The 19,061-nt window shown below is 37.9% G+C and overlaps 1 protein-coding gene across 2 annotated transcripts in view; it reads left to right on the forward strand.

Annotated features, from left to right (window-relative positions):
• Positions 1-18,421, forward strand: part of CPB1 (carboxypeptidase B1) — a 33,502-nt gene extending 15,081 nt beyond the window's left edge. The window contains exons 6-12 of one of the 2 annotated variants that reach the window (XR_003971811.1): positions 717-818; positions 3,660-3,770; positions 3,860-3,950; positions 4,829-5,031; positions 16,134-16,218; positions 17,308-17,849; positions 18,044-18,083. Coding sequence is in view for 1 of the 2 variants with exons in the window: in XM_030329860.1 (XP_030185720.1) it covers positions 717-818; positions 3,660-3,770; positions 3,860-3,950; positions 4,829-5,031; positions 16,134-16,218; positions 18,044-18,231 (780 nt within the window). In the remaining variant the exon portion in view is untranslated. Of the gene's footprint in view, positions 1-716; positions 819-3,659; positions 3,771-3,859; positions 3,951-4,828; positions 5,032-16,133; positions 16,219-17,307; positions 17,850-18,043 lie in introns of both variants that reach the window. The other variant, XM_030329860.1, reaches the window with a different exon arrangement.
• Positions 18,422-19,061: the final 640 nt, after the last annotated feature.

Below are 19,061 nucleotides of genomic sequence, written 5' to 3' on the forward strand. Positions count from 1 at the left end.
GGGAATCAAACAGATTCCCTAGCTTCTTTTATCATATGTGGATTTTTAAATCATTATTTTGATTTATTCGAAAGGAAAATGCAATAAAATAAGAGAAGTCCTATAAATTTAACCACATTCCTGTAAGCAATGTAAATGATCACCTACCTTGATGAAATTCTTCTCTCCCAGATGTTGTTTGCAAATCCATTTGCTAAAGAGGTTCATAAACTTCACGTCTATCAGGCAACATTACAAAGCGTAGCAACAATTTGTTTCTGTCGTCCTCTAATGCCATTTTTGTCATGTAATTCTAATGAAGAAAATAAAAAGACAAGGAGTAAGTGGGAGAGAAAAGAAAATTCTTACAAGATTAGCAACAATCATGATTACTTCTAATTACTCATCCAGTTGTCTTGGTCATGTCACCTAATAATAGCAGCTGAAAATAACCTCCATGTGAGTACAATTAAGCAGTGTAATCAGCATCTTCTGAAAAATATGAGCTTGTCAAGCTTAATAAAAATAATAAACAGCCATGTAAGCCTTCAGTTCAAACACTGTGAGTGTCTAGAGGCAAGAACATACTGTGCTAGTATTGTGTTTTAATTTAATCACAGGATATATCTCTTGCTGCTGTCAAGTTTCACCTGTTGAATCCAAAGCCCAGACGGGTAGTGAATGTTAACCCCTGAATGTGATGAATCACCGTTTCCCTTTTTCTTTGCTTGCAATAGGTTGGCAAAGCTAGACCACATAAGCCTGCCATTTTCATGGACTGTGGTTTCCATGCCAGAGAGTGGATTTCCCCTGCATTCTGCCAATGGTTTGTGAGAGAGGTCAGTATATAGAATGATTTTGGGCGGAGGGAAGTAGAAAGTGTTTTTTTTTTTATTTAACAAAAAACTTCAATTTCTTATAACCAGGCTATAATAAGAGTAGTAACACAGAAAAAAAAAATCATAATTACAAGTTCCCAATTTTAGGGAACACTTATAAGGTAAAATTTTAAGCTTTTTTAAACTTTTTTAACTTTATTTATTTTGAGAGAGAGTGCACAGAGGAAGGGCAGAGAGAAGAGAGGGAGAGAGAAAGAATCCCAAGCAGGCTCTGCACTGTCAGCACAGAGCCCAATGCGGGGCTCCAAATCACGAACGAACCGTGAGATCATGATCTAAGCCAAAGTCGGACATTTAACTGACTCAGCCACCCAGGAACCCCTGTAAGATTTTAAAACAGTTATCAAATTTGATTTATTTAAATTGGACTCATCAGAACTTTCTCACCCACCTTTGGTGGAGAGACTAACTGGTAGTATAATGGAGAGGTCATTTAAAAGTAAATGTGGATAAACCACTAGCTTCATCATTATCTTTTGGACAATAACTGTCGTATACTTCACAAAAAAACAACAACAACAATGAATAGTGGTCCCTACTCTAAATGATACTGTTTTTCACTCCTTGTAATTGTAATAAGATATATGTGAAATCCCTTTAACTGAAATTTTTTAAATATCCATGAGTCCATATTGATATAAACAAATTATTCAATAAATATATAAAAGGGAAAGAAGGAACAATCTTTCTTAAAGAAGAATTATAACTAATGGATATACAAAGGATGGACAAAAGAGAAAATTACCATTAGAACACCACAGTAATAATCATTTCATGAAAATCTACGTATGGATGCAAAAATTAGTGAGTAAAAGTTTAAAGACAAATAGGACATTTGCAGTTTCAAAGTATCTCCCCAAAAATATGTATTAAATTACAAAGACAAAGTTTACAGTAGAGAAACAGCAGAAACTATTTAACCAAATAGTGATCAAGGTTAACATCACTGGTAACATCATCAGCATAAGACAAAATCAGTATCATGTACCACTGGGTATTATGTACGGAAAAGACACAATGTCTTTATGGTATTCTTCCTAAAAATGCATAACCTTCCTCTAATCATAAAGAAAAATTGAGACAAATCCAAATTGAGGGGGCTTCTGCAAAGTAACCAGACTAGTACTCTTCAACAGTGTCAAAGTCATAAAAAACAAAGACTGAGGAACTCTCACAGAGAAGAGGAGACAAAGGAAACATGACAACCAGCATAGTGTGGGATTGTATATTGGATCCTAGAGCAGAAAATAATAGTGCAAAAACTGGCTAACTCTAAATGAAACCTATGGTTTAACTTATATTACTGTGTCAATGTTAATTCCTTCACTTTGATCGCTGTACCATGATTGAGTTAGATGATAACATTAGGAGAAGCTGAGTAAAGGGCATACGGGAACCCTTTGCATTAGCAACTCTTCTCTAAGTCTAAAATTATTTCAGAATTAAAAGTTTAAAATATTGAAGTACTTTTAAAATTAAGAATATTATTATATACAATATACGGTCTTTTGTGTGAAACACTTGTGTATATATTTGTCATGGTCTTGGTTTCTAGACATGTTATGTATCCAATTATCACCATTTAACTTCAATGGGTATCTCGCCATCTGCCCTCTGGAAGGGAAAAACTTTTATTATTACTTTGGTTATCTCTAAGATTAGACCACTAAAAAGAACACGGTTCTGTAGCTCCTCCAAACTAAACATCACATATTTTATCATGTGTTTTTATAATGAATATACATGTGTAGAGTCATAAAAAGTATATTAAAACTATTAATACATAGAAGCCTTAACTATTTTAAAGTCTACTCAAAAAAGCCTAGGGAAGAGTTGAATTGAAGTTTAACATGATACTGGGGCTGAGGAACTATGACTAAAAGAACATAATAAATGAGTATGAGGTCCTTCATTCATAGAGGAATGTCCACATTACTTAGCAGGGGTAGCCAGTCCCTTAACAGGGTTCCCTTCTCAATACAGAGGAGTAAGAAGGAGACTTTCATCTTTATGCAGGCTTTGGTGAGAGCCACCCAAAATCTACCAGTGTGAGCTCACTTCATAAAGGGGGGCTTCTTCATTCCTCTTCCTTATTGGACATTCTCTCTAGTGAGACTATCTACAGGAGGTTTCACAAAACTTAAATAAATTTCTAGATGATAGCAGAAACACCCATAGCCACCCATAGACATTCCTTACTTACTAAAAACAGGTCTTAACTTCATATCCTACTCACTTTGAAAAAAATTTACTGCAGTTACTATTAGAAAATGAATATGTTTTTAATAGTCTAGTTTTATTAAATCTTTGCTCATCTTTAAAGTGAAAAGTTAAGGGGCGCCTGGGTGGCGCAGTCGGTTAAGCGTCTGACTTCAGCCAGGTCACGATCTCGCGGTGCGTGAGTTCAAGCCCCGCGTCAGGCTCTGGGCTGATGGCTCAGAGCCTGGAGCCTGTTTCCGATTCTGTGTCTCCCTCTCTCTCTCTGCCCCTCCCCCGTTCATGCTCTGTCTCTCTCTGTCCCAAAAATAAATAAACGTTAAAGTGAAAAGTTAAATAAATAATTATTCGAGTTATATATATGGATGTAATAGAATGTCCTGGAAACAGAGAAGAATTAAAAACTATTTTAATCAAAACTATGGGTAAAATTTTGCTGCTTTTTAAATATTAAATAGCTACCTCAATAGGTAGATATTATTACCAAAGTCAATATTCATACAGTCTATGTAAATTTCACACATTCCATTTTTCCATGAAATTCTCTTCCTAATTCATACACAGGCTATTCGCACCTATGGACATGAGACCCACATGACAGAACTTCTCAACATGTTAGACTTTTATGTCTTGCCTGTGGTCAATATTGATGGCTATATCTACACCTGGACCAAGGTATATGAACCAATACTGAGAGGGGCTGATGAAATTAAAACCAACCCACTTTCTATTATACTTGACCTAACCACACAATCCACTTTCAGAACCGAATGTGGAGAAAGACTCGCTCCACCCAGATTGGAACCACCTGCATTGGCACAGACCCCAACAGAAATTTTGATGCTGGTTGGTGCAGTAAGTATCTAGCTGACCATTTTGCCATGCATCTGTTGAAAAGCCTGGGAGGACAAACAACATAGGAAAACAAAACAGTGTCTAAAATAAGAAAAAATGTCAAGGTTTACATTTTAGAATTCTAGCTTTCTGAAAGCACAGTTTATTTATTCACTCAAAAAAATATAGTGTGTGCTGTATAGTGTTCCCAGCTGTGCTAGATGCTGGAAACACAAGACTGAGTAATCCAGACAGAATTCTACTACTTTGAAATGTATCATCTAGAGGAGACAGTCGTTAAATAATTATTTAAATTAAAATGTGATATAATTACAATTTTGTGATTCAACTCTCAGAAAATGATTACAAGTAATAAGAAAATTTCTCATGGATGTTAGTTTCTCCCTTATTAATTTTCTTGCACTATATTGAGATTTCATTGTATAATACTACACAAAGACACACTGATAATTTCACATGCAACTTTTTACCCCATTAGCTTAAAAACATAAGACCCTAATCTCATGACTAAATGTATGTGCATGCCTTATATACCTACATGATCACGAGGGCGCCTATAAAAACAGCTTTTCTTTTCAAGTTTATTTATTTATTTTGAGAAAGAGGGTGAGCAGGGGGAGGGACAGAGAGAGAGAGGAGAGAGAATCCCAAGCAGGCTTCACATTGTCAGCGCTGAGCCCAATGTGGGGCTTGATCTCACAAACTGAAACAACGAGATCATGACCTGGGCCAAAATCGAGAGTCAGGCACTCAACCAACTGAGCCACCCAGGAGCCCCAAAAACAGCTTATTTTTAACTCTCTAAATTGGAAGTTTGAAACATGCTTTGTAAGAACTTTAGTAGGTGGCCATTCCATTAATGACATATGTTTTTGTAGAAGTCGGAGCCTCTCGAAAGCCCTGTGATGACACTTACTGTGGACCCGCTGCAGAGTCCGAAAGAGAGACCAAGGCCCTGGCTAATTTCATCCGCAGCAACCTCTCTTCCATCAAAGCATATGTGACAATCCACTCATACTCCCAAATGATGCTCTATCCTTACTCCTATGATTATAAACTCACAGAGAACAATGCTGAGTTGGTAAGTAGTTGTGGTAGTAAATATGGTATTTCACTGTTGAAAATTTTTAAATCCTATTCCTGAGAAAAAAAATTATAAAAACAATTTCTAAAAGTTCCATTAATTTTTGGCAGTAGAAGCAAAGAAAAAACTTAGTACAGATTTATAAGGAATCTGGAATTGGCTGATAAATTGGCTAAAAGAGATATGATTTTAATGGGGGGAAACAGTTCCCAACATTTAAACCAGTTTAGTCACTAATTGTCAAAATGACAATAGCTACACTTACTCCTGCTTCACCACAATACTAACTACATGATGATTTCAGATGCATCTGGGATAATCAACAAGGTTGCTTCATCTCACACACAAACAGAAAGTCAATTCTGTCAAGTTGCCTTGAACTGGATCTGACATAGGCAGAGCATGGCAGATGTCATTAGGAATTTGGCATATTTGGTTGATACTGGGTTAAGTGATAAGATCTTAAAATTGCTTATTCCACTGTTTGATTACATGAGACACAGTAGTAAAGCAATCAATGAATGAATAGTATGAATGGGTACTTCCTAGATACAGGAAATAATGCAAAAAAATATTTAAGTGTCTATGACACAAAAAAACGCAATCTTGTTAGAAAATCATGATATAACCACATGAAACGTCAAATAATATAAGAATTTTATAACATTCACATTAACAAATATCACATATCAATGCATAATTTTTTAAAGTCAGCAGGTTTGAATCCTTCAAACAATATTTTCTAGTTTATGAAACATCTGGTTGCCATAAGTTGGGACCAATGACCTTAAGAACAAGTGTAAGATTTAAAGCATTTGAGTTATGCCAAAAAATAAAGGGGGGGGGGGTTCCCACTTAGACAATGACATAGATATTTGGCTTACCTAAATGCATAAATTTGAAGAGCCAGTGACTTTAACAACTGGAAACTGTTGTTTTGTACTTTCAGTCTTTCAGAGACCAAATAAAGTATGTAATACTATAAATATTTTGTGAAGAGCAAAACGGGAAAATAACTCAGGCTCTTAGAAAACTAGGTCCTTTTCATTAAAAAAAAAAATCTATTTTTCAAAAAGCTTCCCATTTTCCCTGTCCACAGCCAAAAAAACAAAGGAAAACATCATTAGCTGGAACCATTAACTATTTCAATTTTCCAATTATGCTCCATCTGTTAAGTGTTCCCAGTGGGCACTCACAGTCCTGCTATCCCAGAGATGGGTGTGGTCAGATCCTCATTTCAATCCCAGATTTCAGTCCCTGAGGAAAGAAGGTGGGGCTATGTTGTTTGCTTTATTCATGTGAATATGCTTAAACTGTGCCACATCAGAAAAGAAAAAGACAAAGCCATATTAAGTGTAACAATAATCAATATATCCAGTTTGCTTAATATATCCAGTTTTAAACCCAAATTCTAAAAGACTAATGCTAACAGAAAAATTTTAAAGTGTTCTTTGGAAATGAGCTGCTTCACAAATCATCAATACTTTTTCTTATTGGGGAATAAGTTAATTCTAATTAACAAAGAATTGGAATAAACAGAATTATATCCAGTAAAATATTCATAATCTGGATACAAAAATACAAACCATAATACAAAAAATACAAACCATAAAATAATCTTATGTTGGATGTTTACTTTTATATTCACAAAACCAATAAATTCAAGAAAAAGTATATGCTACTTCTTACCCTTTCTGAGCATGGCAAGATAGGTGGCTGAACTGCAAATTTAATTGTACTTATATCACAGTAATTGATTTAAAAGTTACTTTAATTTCCAATCATTTTTTTCTATGATTAAGCTTTTGCCTAGCGTCTTAAAAGAAATACTTAAGCGTCACTAGTAAAATCTAAAGTGAATGTTAATTTGATTATTTGATTCATTGGGAATCTGAATTTAATCCAGCACCCCAAAATAACTTAAATCTTTTGAATAACTAGAGATCCTTTCCATCATTTTCTTATTTTGCATAATTCCAATTCACTAACTTCTTAAGTACATTCTGCTAGAGCAACTCATAACTGTAGTGTTAATGAGTAAATACACATAGCCAAAAAAGAATCTGAGTCTCTCATAAAGAAAAATGTTGGCTTTTTCACAGTTTTTATTTGTAATGAGGATATTAAGAACAAAAAGTAGAAGTCTTGATCTGGGTACAGTAAATGTTCCATCCAAATCTAGTGCTTTTAAATTAATTCTCAGCTAGAAAAAAATGTGATCCCGCTATAGAAAACTAAAGGTAGGAAAAGATTAACAAGATGAATTCTTGGCATACCACATTATAAATAACTTAGAATTTCTTAAAGTGGACTTTGTCTTACACAGAATTGAGTGCACAGATATGGATATGATTCTTATTTATCTTTACATTTATAAAACTTACAAGATTATATTTGTAGCAAAAAAAAAAAAAAATGCTTCAAGGAGAATAAGACTGTAAACTGAAGGAAATTATCCTGCACCTATATTAGAATTCTCAGCGCAAATTTAGGACACACGGCAATCTTTGATATCTGAGTCATGATAAAAATGTATGTGGCTTCATTTCTGAAAGATGTTACATGTGATTGCCTGACAATTATTCATATCATGAGACAACCTTCAGAGAATGCACAAGACCAATGAAGTAAAAGAACAAGAGAAGTAATAGCATGAATTACAAAGAAAGCTACCAAAAAATATGTCTACAGATCAGTAAAAAATATGAAGAATCATAAAAATATCTTACATGTATAATGCTTTCCAGTTTGCTAACTGCTTTTACACATACTACATTATTTAAAGAAAGAATACAAAGTGCACTGTGAGTTTCCAATGGCTTCATACACTATCCAGTTCCTCGGTGTTGACTTATTCAATATGAAGCTATCACTATCATCAAAGGAAGTTTTAAGGCCCACAAAAAGAATATAATTACATTTCCAAAATTCTAAAAGGTAATGAAATGCTGGATCGTATGACCTCTTTATTGTCAGAGTAAATAAAAACTAGGAGAATTAATTGAAAAGGTTTTCAAAACTGTATCTTTGCATTTACTGAGCAGGGAAGAAACTCCAAATCTTTGGTCCATCTCCCCCCCCCCCCAAAAGGGCCTATGTGGCACTATTAATAATAATTATTATTATTATCATAATACCATTTCTAAGTCCAAAAGCAGGAACCCAGAATAATAACTGGTCAACTAAGTATCTTGACCTGTTCCCTAGACTGACCAAACTGGAAACTGATATGCACCACACAAAGGTGCCAGGACATACCTCTCACACCACGTTTCTACATTAGAAGCATGGAACTTTACAGCTGGAAATCTTGAAATTTCTCTGGTTCTGCTTTCTCATTTACCAGCTGCAATAATGAAGGTTTTGCTAAGCCAACACCAGTAGTAGAGACAGCCTTGGGCCTAGAGCTATTGGATCCTGAAGGACTTCCTAGACTGCCCCAATTTCCAGAGACACCCACACATTGGGTAGCCCATGTAGCCATTTTGCAGAACATTCATCAAATTGCCTTTCTTCCCACAAACACATTATTACCTCTGTGCCTGGATACTGCTAAGAATTTACACTGGTCAGCTGAGATGCCTAACCTCAGGGCCCAGTCTTTATGACTCTAGCCCATACTTTCAGGGGCATATACTCTCTAACCAGGAGAAAGATGACAGTCTTTCTGAAAAATTATTAAACTTGACCGAAAGAGAAGAATCCATTCCTAAAGCCTAACACCTTCTAGTCCAATGGCACTTCACTACCTCTTAATTAAAGTTTTAGCTAATGAGCTACCAAGATAGAAATCCACTGCTCCACCCAAGCATGTGAGCACAAAGCAAGACCATGATTAGAGATAAACATAAAAATCAGAGGGAAGAAATGCTGTGATTAGAAGGTGGATAATTGCAGGCCCATGTGCATACCCAATCACAGCTGTCCCCACGTCCCTGCCTAATAACAAAAATGACAAGGATATAGTCCCACTGTCAGGCAGGCCACCAGCAGCTAAGGCAGACCAGGACCTGAGACACAAAATATTCACTTCAGGTATTTTCTCAGAACTTTTAAATTTCACTTATAATACAAAAAAAAAAAAAAAAAAATTAGATGACAACCGCAGAATTTATTTAATTAGAGAAACTGGTTGTTGTTTTATCACTATACACTTTAAGTGACTTCTTGGCCTATTAAAGTTCTCCTACAGAGGCCTGGTCAGTACATGGCTCATCAGGTAATTACCAAAAATTTCACTGAGTACCTATCAAGTGCTCAGCGTAAACCATGGTTTTTGCTATCAGAAACGTCAGATCTTATTGAAATGTTAAGACTCAGATATCAGAAACCATACAAGAGAAGTACAGAATGTGGAGTTTCAAACTAAGCACAGTAGTAGGAATGCAGGGCAGGAAAATGGTAATATGTGATAAAGCTATTCAATGAAAGTTATAGAAAGGAGAAACAATTTATTCTGGGCCTTGAAGGATGGGCAGGGTTTGGGTGACAGAGGGCTGAAGAGAGCATTTTAGGCAGACAGAAGAGCCAACAAATGTGCAAGAAGGACACTGAAAAATGGAGAGGGAAGGAGAAGGATCAGCCTGTTTCAAGTGTTCTTGTGGAGGAAGAGCGGGAGTGAAGTAAGGAGATTTTGGAGGGACTTAAATGTCACAATGAGTCCTGTGTCATAGCAGGCCCTAGAGCCTGTAACCTGGTAAATATGATTGCCAGCTGAAATACAGGACTCCCAGTTAGATTTGAATTTCAGAGAAATAACAATTTTTAGTGTACATATCTTCCAAATATTGCAGACTTATACTGAAGAAGTATTCACTCTTTATCTGAAATTTAAATTTAATGGGGCATTCTGTATTTTTTGCTAAATCTGGCAACCTGGCTAGTAAAGTGATATTTCAGCAGCATTGACCTAGCAGCAGTGTTTAAGAGACACTTATACTATCATCAGCAAAGAAGATAGGCATTCAGAGAACCTTCAAAATGGTTGTCCTCCTTTTCAATTTTGTCTCTAAAATACACTCGTGTTTACCATAATTATGTCTTTTATCTGACTTTCCTGTAAACTAGTTTTGCCCCCCCCCCCCCCCGTGGCCGACCCCCTAGGAGACATTTGGCAATGTTGGAGAGGCATTTTTTGGTTGTCATAACTGTAGGAGTGCTATAGGCATCTCGTGGGTAGAGGCCAGAGGATGCAGATAAACATTCTACAATGCACAGGACAGCCCCCACAACAAAGAATTATCCAGCCCACATGTCAAGAGTGCTGAGGTTGAGAAACCCTGCTTTAAAACTAAGATAAGAACAAAGTCACATTCCTGGCTCAAGGCCCCTGGCTTTCACCCTCCTCACAAATAGTTTATAGTGTTCTGCAAATCTGAAGTGCAAAAGATACAGTACATTCTCATTATACAGCATTTATTTTTTAATATTTATTTGGAAGAAGTACCACCTACACACACACACACACACACACACACACACACACACACAAATACTCTAGACTTTGCAACTTCAGCTGACTCACCCTTCACATTTTCCTTGATTTTAAAGAGCTGAAAAGTATGTATGTAGATCAGCCAAAGAAAAAACTGCTTTACATCAGTGCAAGCATTCCCACTCTCCCCGTGAGCTCTGCCAAGACGGGCAGGCCCAGCTCTCCCAAGCCAAGCCTTTCCCCTAACTCCTTGCCTTTCTCTAATCTCGGGCTTCGCAACCAGAGCCTGCACTTGTTTACCCTCCTGTTTTTCTCAGAAACATGTTTGTCTTTTCAAGTCCCAAAGGCCTTCTCCTCAGTGCCTGCCTGTGGGCCTTGCAGGCTTCTCCTCTTGCATTAAAATTATAAAAGTTAAATTCCTCATTGGTCCCTTGGTGTAAGTTACCCATTATCACAGAACAGAAGGAAGGAAACGGCAGTTAAAGATCATTTTGATGCTTCCATTATCACATGTATTCACCCAGAGGAATAATTAAACTCAGAACTTCCAGTTAGAAACAAAGTTCTGGAGAAAATTTCCTTCGAATTGGCTTATACCCCATAGTCAGTTTGGAACTTTTGTTTCCTTGTACTGGAATAATGGACCAGCGGAAGACCCGAAGAGGCAGCCCCCCGCCTCCCATGACTCTGGCTTGCAGTGAAGACCATGGGCACAGCCATGAGACAGGGGCTTCCTGATCACATGTTATCTGGGAACGCAGGTCAGTGGAAAAGAACACCCTCGCCTTATTCATCTTACCAGCCCCCTGGAGCTCAGAGCCTGAGAAACATTACACTAGTTGGTCTTTTGTCTCTTGGGCTTTGAGTTAGATGTGACACTTTAGATTCTCTCTGTCTTTTGCTCTATGACCAAGGCCTCTTTTTAAGAAAACAGGTGACAAAAGAGAACATGCATAAGACATGGTAGGAAACTCATATCTAAGGATTAATAAAGGCTGGCCATGTTTGGCCTTGACTGAAAGCAAAGTTTTCTCTGAGGCTGATTTATATTTAGCTTCCTTCTGTTCTTTACAATTGGTAAAACCAGCTCCAGCAACACTTCTTTTGAAGTATTCGAAGGCCACAAGGAGAAGTGAAAAAGAGCACAGGATTTAAAGCAAGAAGAACCTAGCTCAAGTCAGCCACTTATGGGGCTGCATGCCCTTGGGAAAGTTCTTTTATCCTCTCTGAGTTTCAGTTCTTTTATCTGTAAAATGGGGATAAAAATATCTAGCTCTTATCAAGAGCTCTTTGTAAAGTCTAAGGTTTTATGTAAATGTTAGTTCTTATTTTGAACCCATTGAGCAAGGATGTAAGATGTCCCTCAAATAACAGGTTGTATAGAAAGAGTCTTTAATTGGAGTTTCAAGATGTGGATCATGCTTTCTGATGTGCTATTGCTTCTGCGGGTCTTTCGTCAGCTGTCTTAGTCCCTTTTTACAGAAATGTACAAGGGAAAGGAGTTACCACTCTAACATTTTAGCGAATGCAGGAATTATCTCTCTTTTACCATTCCTGGCTGGGGTCAGTCACCCAGCTTGGTTGGAACATTCCCACTGAGCGTGCTGCCCCACGTGGCATTCCATTTTGCTAGAAAATTCTATGCTGATGAAATGTGGACAGATAGTGTTGGAAAGATAAATGAGTAACATTTGTGAAAGTATTTGAACTCTTCAAAAGAAAAGACCCACACTGATTCCAGGGATTTTTGTTAAGATCATTGGAATTTAAAATATGATATTTTGGTCAATTAATGTCTGTTCTGGGTTTTTTTTTTTTGTCTCTTAGCTTTGGAGAGGCTGAGAGAAAGGGTCCACAGACTTCATTTTTTTTTAATTACTGGAAGTAAGTAAAATGCACAGCAGACGTATCGTGTAATTGTGGCAACCCATCAACTATCACTACATGGTACACCACCCTCCCCACAAACATCCCCAATCTCCACTCACACATGTCCCAGCCTTTACAGAGCTCAGCATCCTGCACACCCACCCAAATCAGGCCCATCTGTAACACCCCAAAGTCCTAGGATAAGACTCAATCAACCAACCATGTGCTAGATGCTATACAATCTGCTGCAGATACAAAGTAAATAGCCAAGAATCCCTTTCCACAGGGGGGCTTGCCTGAGGGGTGGGGCAAATAGATGCAAAAAAACAATTCATTATAGAATAGAGTGACAGGAACTCTGATAGTGGTATGAGCTTTCACAAAAGAGGGGTGAACCAATGCTCTCTAAGAGAGTCAGGGGCAACTTGACAGAGAAGGTGACACTAAAACTGAATCTGGAAGGACAACAGTAATTCTCCAAATCAACAAAGATGAGAAGAGAACCTCAACAAAGGGAGAAGGATACCCAATGTGATGGGGGTAAGAAGAGGCAGGCACGGGTAAGAAGTAGCTCAGGGAAACCTAGCTCGGAAGGAAGAGGAATGCACAGCAAGGGGTGCAGACTGGGAGAGGAGGGAGGGCCTAGCTTGCACTCTATGCCCAAAAGGAGGCCGGACTTCAACAGAAGGTGAGAAAGCCACTGAGAGATGTGGTGATGAGGTGACACTCAGAAGATGAGTGATGAGTAGGTATCAAGAGGTTAGAGCAACTGAGGACAAGGAGAGCAAAGGCTGACACAAACTAAAGGTTCCTGCAATGTGCACCAGTGGCAGGAACAAATTAACATCCTTTTTAAACTAACATCAATCTGAGATATTGGGGTCTGCAACAAAGGCAGAACAACCGCTTCCAGAAGATGCTAACGAAGTCTTAGAAAGCACTTGGTTATTATCACTTTGAGGAAAGGCAAACTGCACATTTTTGTATGGCCCTAATGGTAGTTATGACTACAATGGTAAGTTGATAAGTCAAAAGAGAGAACAGATCACAAGTAGGCCCCTTCGGTTTTGTCAGATAACTCAAATATTATGTCATACCAATAACCTTATTAAGAGACTTGAAGGTCAACAGGCACTCAGGAGTTTAATAGATAATGACAGTGACCTTCTTGTCTTAAATCTCCTCTAGTCTTCATAACTGTTCATGTTTGTAACTAATCCCGAAGAATCACACTTCTTTATTTCTCCAGCTTTATTGAGATATAATTGACATATAACATTGTATTGGTTTAAGGGGTACAGTGTGTTGATTTGATACATATACATTGGGAAATGGACACCACATTAGCTAATACATCCTTTACTTCACATAATTATCATTTTGTTGCTGTTGCTATTTTGTTGCTTTGTTGTTATGGTGAGAACATTAAAGCTCTATTCTCATAGCAACCTTCAAGTACAATACGGTACTGTTAATCATAGTCATAATGCTGAACCTGAGACCCTCAGAACTTATTAGAATTGTATCTCTAGCTAAAAGTAATAATTCAAGGCTTAAAGACAGGGAAAAAAAACCCAGAACAGATGAAAAGCCTAAGAAAGGTAAGTAGGGAAGGAATAAGAGTTCTTTAGGATCCAAGGTTCTGCGTTATAGAAAAATAACTACAGATATCCTCAGATGAATGCAAGTTAATGAAATTACAGAAGAGGAGAAAATATACAATTTACTTACCAAAAATAATTAGTACCTCACCATGTTTCACATCTGTAAAAGATGGTTTCAAATCTATTCTGAGCATTATGCAGTTGTGAATAGATTATTCTCATTTCAGTCTGCAGTAGGCCCTGTACTAGAGGGTAGAGACGAGACCTGGCTCTAGTATGTTGGTCAGAATAAGATTCAAACAACAGGGCTACACATTTAGACCACAACAGTGAAAGATTCCATGCAGTAAGAGAAAGCATATATTCGTTTACCAGGTGGGGAAAAAAAGTGAAGTGAAACCCTACAAGTTTCAAGTCACTGTCCCCAAACTCTGAGAACAATAAATTAGTTCCAAGAAACTGATTACCCCATTTCAGTGGACCAAACCAGAAAATCTAAAAAAATAGAATTATTCTATTTTATAATTCTTTTTAAATTTTCCAATTTACCACTTGGTTGATAAAGCATTAGCAATTTAGGAGCTGGAACCTTCAAGTTTTATAGCCATGCCCTGGTCAATTTGACATAAGATACCACTAAACTGGTTTTGATATTAGAACAAGGACAAAGGGAAGTTCCTACTTTGCAATACCCGGAGTATTTTGATTTCATCACCAACCTCACAGCTTTCCAAGCATATGTACGAGACATAATCATGATGCCAAAGTATGAAATATGGCTAGTTTCATAACCAGAATGAATTATGGCTAATTCTGTAGTAAACAATCAGATTCTCAAATCTATTCCCAAGACAGCCAAGTCAGGCCTTCCTTTTCAAGTGATTCATTTAAATATGCAGTATGTCAGTGGATGTTAGGGAGTTAGGGAGGATTGGGGGTATAGAGCCCTTGCCCTTGAGTAGTTGGGTGCAGGGGAACAGAAAAGCAGTGGATCCTTGAAGAGAACGATGCTGCTTCTAAAACACACACACACACACACACACACACACACACACACGTTAATACTTGCCACTTTTTTAAATTCTGGAATTCGAATGTTCTTCGTTTTGAAATAGATGTTGTCTAATTCTTCAGTCTAAAAATCTTCAAAGCCAGAACCACCCTCATCCCTGGAACTGCCAATTCCTAAGAATCTCTATGCTGGCAGCAAACACTATATTGAATATCCAATCGTTCATATGTGTAGTTTTTAATACTCATACCCCAGCTCATATAATACTATTTTATCTTGACTTTATAACCTACCACATTTCCAGGTAGTTTTTGTTTTGTTTTGTTTTGTTTGGGGTTACTTTGTACGTATTTGATTTGTTTGTTTGCCTGCATTAGGTAGACAACCTCTTTGCACAACCACAAAGACCTCCTTGTCTCCAGCTTTTCTCTTTGTACAAGCACCAGAGACAATACAGATTTGCCACACTAATCCTCAGACATAGTCTAATTCTTCATACACAGTGACATTTTACTGTATCAATGAATGTGATATCTGGGACAGTTACAGATTACTGTAGCTTCATTTCTCTAGTCTGAACTAAGGTTTAAAAAAAAAAAGTTTAACAAGTCTAAATAAGAATACCTGGGGGAAAAGACACACTAAGTTCTATGTAAATGAAAAAGAAAAGAAAGTAAAAGATTGTCCTCCGACTAAAATAGAACTTATTGCCGGTTACTGCAACAATGATTTGAAATAAATGTAAGGACCTAATTCTTAAATAAGAGGGCAAGAGTGCTAATTGTCCTCAGAGTTCCAACAATTAGTTCCTGGACAACCACTAAGTGGTAAGCCTTGGCCTGGACCCTGAAGACATGGAGATAAAAGACAGAAAAAAATCACTGAGAACTCAGAGGCCAGCAAATGGTGTTGCCACAACACAACACGTTCTGTGTGGAACAGAGGGAAGCTCAGAGTGAGTGCCTGGAGAGGGCATGAGGTAAGACATCCTCACCCAAGAATGACTTGGATCACGTGACTAGGTCAGCTAAAAACTCAGAATGGTCCCTGAGTAAGTAGAAAACGAACCCAAACTGTGTCTTGTGTCTCTTCAATGTCTTAAAAATAATGTACAGATACTTGTTTGTTTGTCAGTGTGTGCTTTCACTTATTTACTGACTAACTGCTGGTTCTTTTGCAGAATGCCCTGGCTAAAGCTACCGTAAAAGAACTTGCCACACTGTATGGCACCAAGTACACATATGGCCCAGGAGCTACAACAATCTGTGAGTCTTGGCTTCAGAACTGTGCAAAGAGACCGCATGCCTAAAAGGGCGACAAATGGTTCCCAGAGACTTTCCTTAGATCATCTGAAGCATGTGGCTTTTGCCTGACAGTGAATTTTTTATACAACGTGTCGTCAGTTTTCTGTTCGGAAAAAATATCCCTTTCAACCCATAAAAACATTTGCTCTCTATAAACATCCATTGAGCTCCCACTACTATGTGCCAGGCCCACACTAGGTGCTAGAGAAGAAAGGAAGGATGGAGAGAAGGCAAGAGAGAAGGAGAAAGGGAAGGGGGGGGGGGACCAGCACAGTCTTCTGAGAACCCACAGTAGGGAAGCAGGAAAACTAAATATAGGGATGCTAAGTGCTAGGACAGAGGATGAGCAAAGAAGGAGCACCACCTAGGACCAAATAGCCCATCCCATGGTATCAGGGATGACTGCCCAGGAGAATGACTGAGAAGCTTTACCTGGAAAGACAACTGCTGATGACAAGCATAAGAAGGAGTGTTTCCCTGACTAAACAGACTGCAGGTGTGAGGGCTAATTCGGGCTCAAGCCACTTTCCAGGGATAGATGTGAGCCCCTCTGACCAGTCACTCGGTGTGTTAGAGCAAATGTCAAGAGACACACAGCAAGAGGGTTCGGTAGGGGCTGGACCCCAGAGTTCAGATTTCACTTAGATGCTACAGAGTTTGAGTGTCACTGGGAAGGTACATCCTGCAGGCCCCACTTTCCACTTCTACTTCTATTTTCCTTTGCCTGTGCATGATTTCTTTTTGCCCCAGATCTGAAAGGACTAAAAATACAAGGGAAAAGGGCCAGTCCTGTCATCACAGGGCCTCCTGTGCAGCTGGAGAAGCTCCAATCCTGGGTTGTTGTTTTCTTTTAGGTTTTATGTTGAATACAGTTCTCTGTACTCTTGGACTTTTTTCAACTGCTCTGAATCATATGGGGCATACTGTTTTCTTACAGGGTTCCAACAGAAATAGCCCACTTAGTCATATATTGTGAATTTCTTGCATGTTTTATTCAGACTAATTCAATGAAGGTTCTTTTTCCATTATACCATAAACCTCGGAGGGCAGAAGTCACATCTTGCCTCTATCCTGGCACCTCCAGAGTACAGCCCGTGGCCTGCTGCCCAGTGAGGGCTGTACAACTGTTGACGGAATAAACAGATCAAAGAATGAATTAATGAATTAATCAATGGATGAATGAACAAATGAGCTAATGACTGAATAAAGATAAAATCCACGTGGCAGTAACATCATAACTGTTATTGAATGAATAGCTGAATAAATGCCCAACCTATGCCAGGCCATATGCTAGGCCCTGAGGAAACCAATATAAAGGCACAGCACTGCCCTCAAGATGCTCCAATTTCATCATTCAGCCCTGTTTCCTCGGGATTTGGAGTTCTCGCCTATCACCAGTCATCAAGAAGCTTACCTTATTTTCCCAGGACACAAATACTCTTTTTCCAGAAACTATATATATTTTGTCAACAAATTACATATGTTATAGTCTACTATAGCATACAAGCACAGTGGGAAGTTTATATTATATTATAAATTACATACTTCCTGGAGTATGAAACATGTCATTCCCACTATAATCAAGCGTAAAGGTAAGATTGTCCTGAGTTTTTAAAACACCCCCATAGCCTTTATAATCCAGTTTTCTAGAATATTTTGCCCTGTAAAACAGTTGTAATTACAAATGAAAGATGGTGTGTGTTTTTTTGTTTTTTTAATTTTCTTCCTGGATTTTAAGTTTTTTGTTTTTTTGTTTTTCTGTTTTTCTGCTGTTTGCACATTGCAGATCCTGCTGCTGGGGGCTCTGATGACTGGGCTTATGACCAAGGAATCAAATATTCTTTTACCTTCGAACTCCGGGATAAAGGCAGATATGGCTTTGTCCTCCCTGAATCCCAGATTCGGCCAACCTGTGAAGAAACGATGCTAGCCATCAAGTATCTTGCCAGATACGTCATGGAACATCCATACTAGTAGAAAATGCTGACAGCCTTATTTCCAAGTGCTCACTCTTCATTTATTTTCAATCCTGAGCTCTTATTTTTGTTTCCCTGTAAATTTTCCAGATCCTAATCTTTCTTTTACACTATCGGTCTATTAAACTACTTGGATCTTTTAATACTTGTAATAATAAAAGTGAATCTATTGTAATTATAAAACCTGACAAATTGCCTACTTCTTTAGAAAAAAGAAATGATGTGAACAAATGACTAAGCAAGCCACACAGGGTGTTGATGAGGATCAGCCATATAGGAGTTAAAAGTCCTCAGGGTATTTGCCAACTCTGGAAGACTGCAGACATGCACAGGTTATAATGAGGGCATTTAAGGAAGGAGAAATATAAGGGGAAATTTAAGAAAACTCAGTTTGGTGAAAGACCCCATCTTGGTTTAGATTTCATCTCAGTTCATTTATTTTTTTCTAAGTTTATTTATTTTGAGAAAGAGAGGAAGAGAGAGAGAGAGAGAGAGAGAGGAATCCCAAGCAGGTTCCACACTGCCAGCATGGAGTCCAACACGGGGCTCAATCTCACGAACCGTGAGATCATGACCTGAGTCAAAACCAAGAGTCAGACGCTTAACCAACCGAGCGACCCAGGTTTCCCTCAGCTCATTTATTTTATGAACTGTCTACTACATGCCAAACACTTTGGTAAGCAATCAGGGACAGAGCAATGAAAAAGGAAGACATTTCTGCCTTCAATGGACATTTGGGAAGACAGACATGAAATAATTACCTATTAAACTAATTATTTAATAGTTCATGATTTAATTTACACTAAGCAAGTAAGTGCTAGACAAATT

The sequence above is a fragment of the Lynx canadensis genome, chromosome C2, assembly GCF_007474595.2.
Source record: "Lynx canadensis isolate LIC74 chromosome C2, mLynCan4.pri.v2, whole genome shotgun sequence".
NCBI classification, from domain to species: Eukaryota; Metazoa; Chordata; class Mammalia; order Carnivora; family Felidae; genus Lynx; species Lynx canadensis.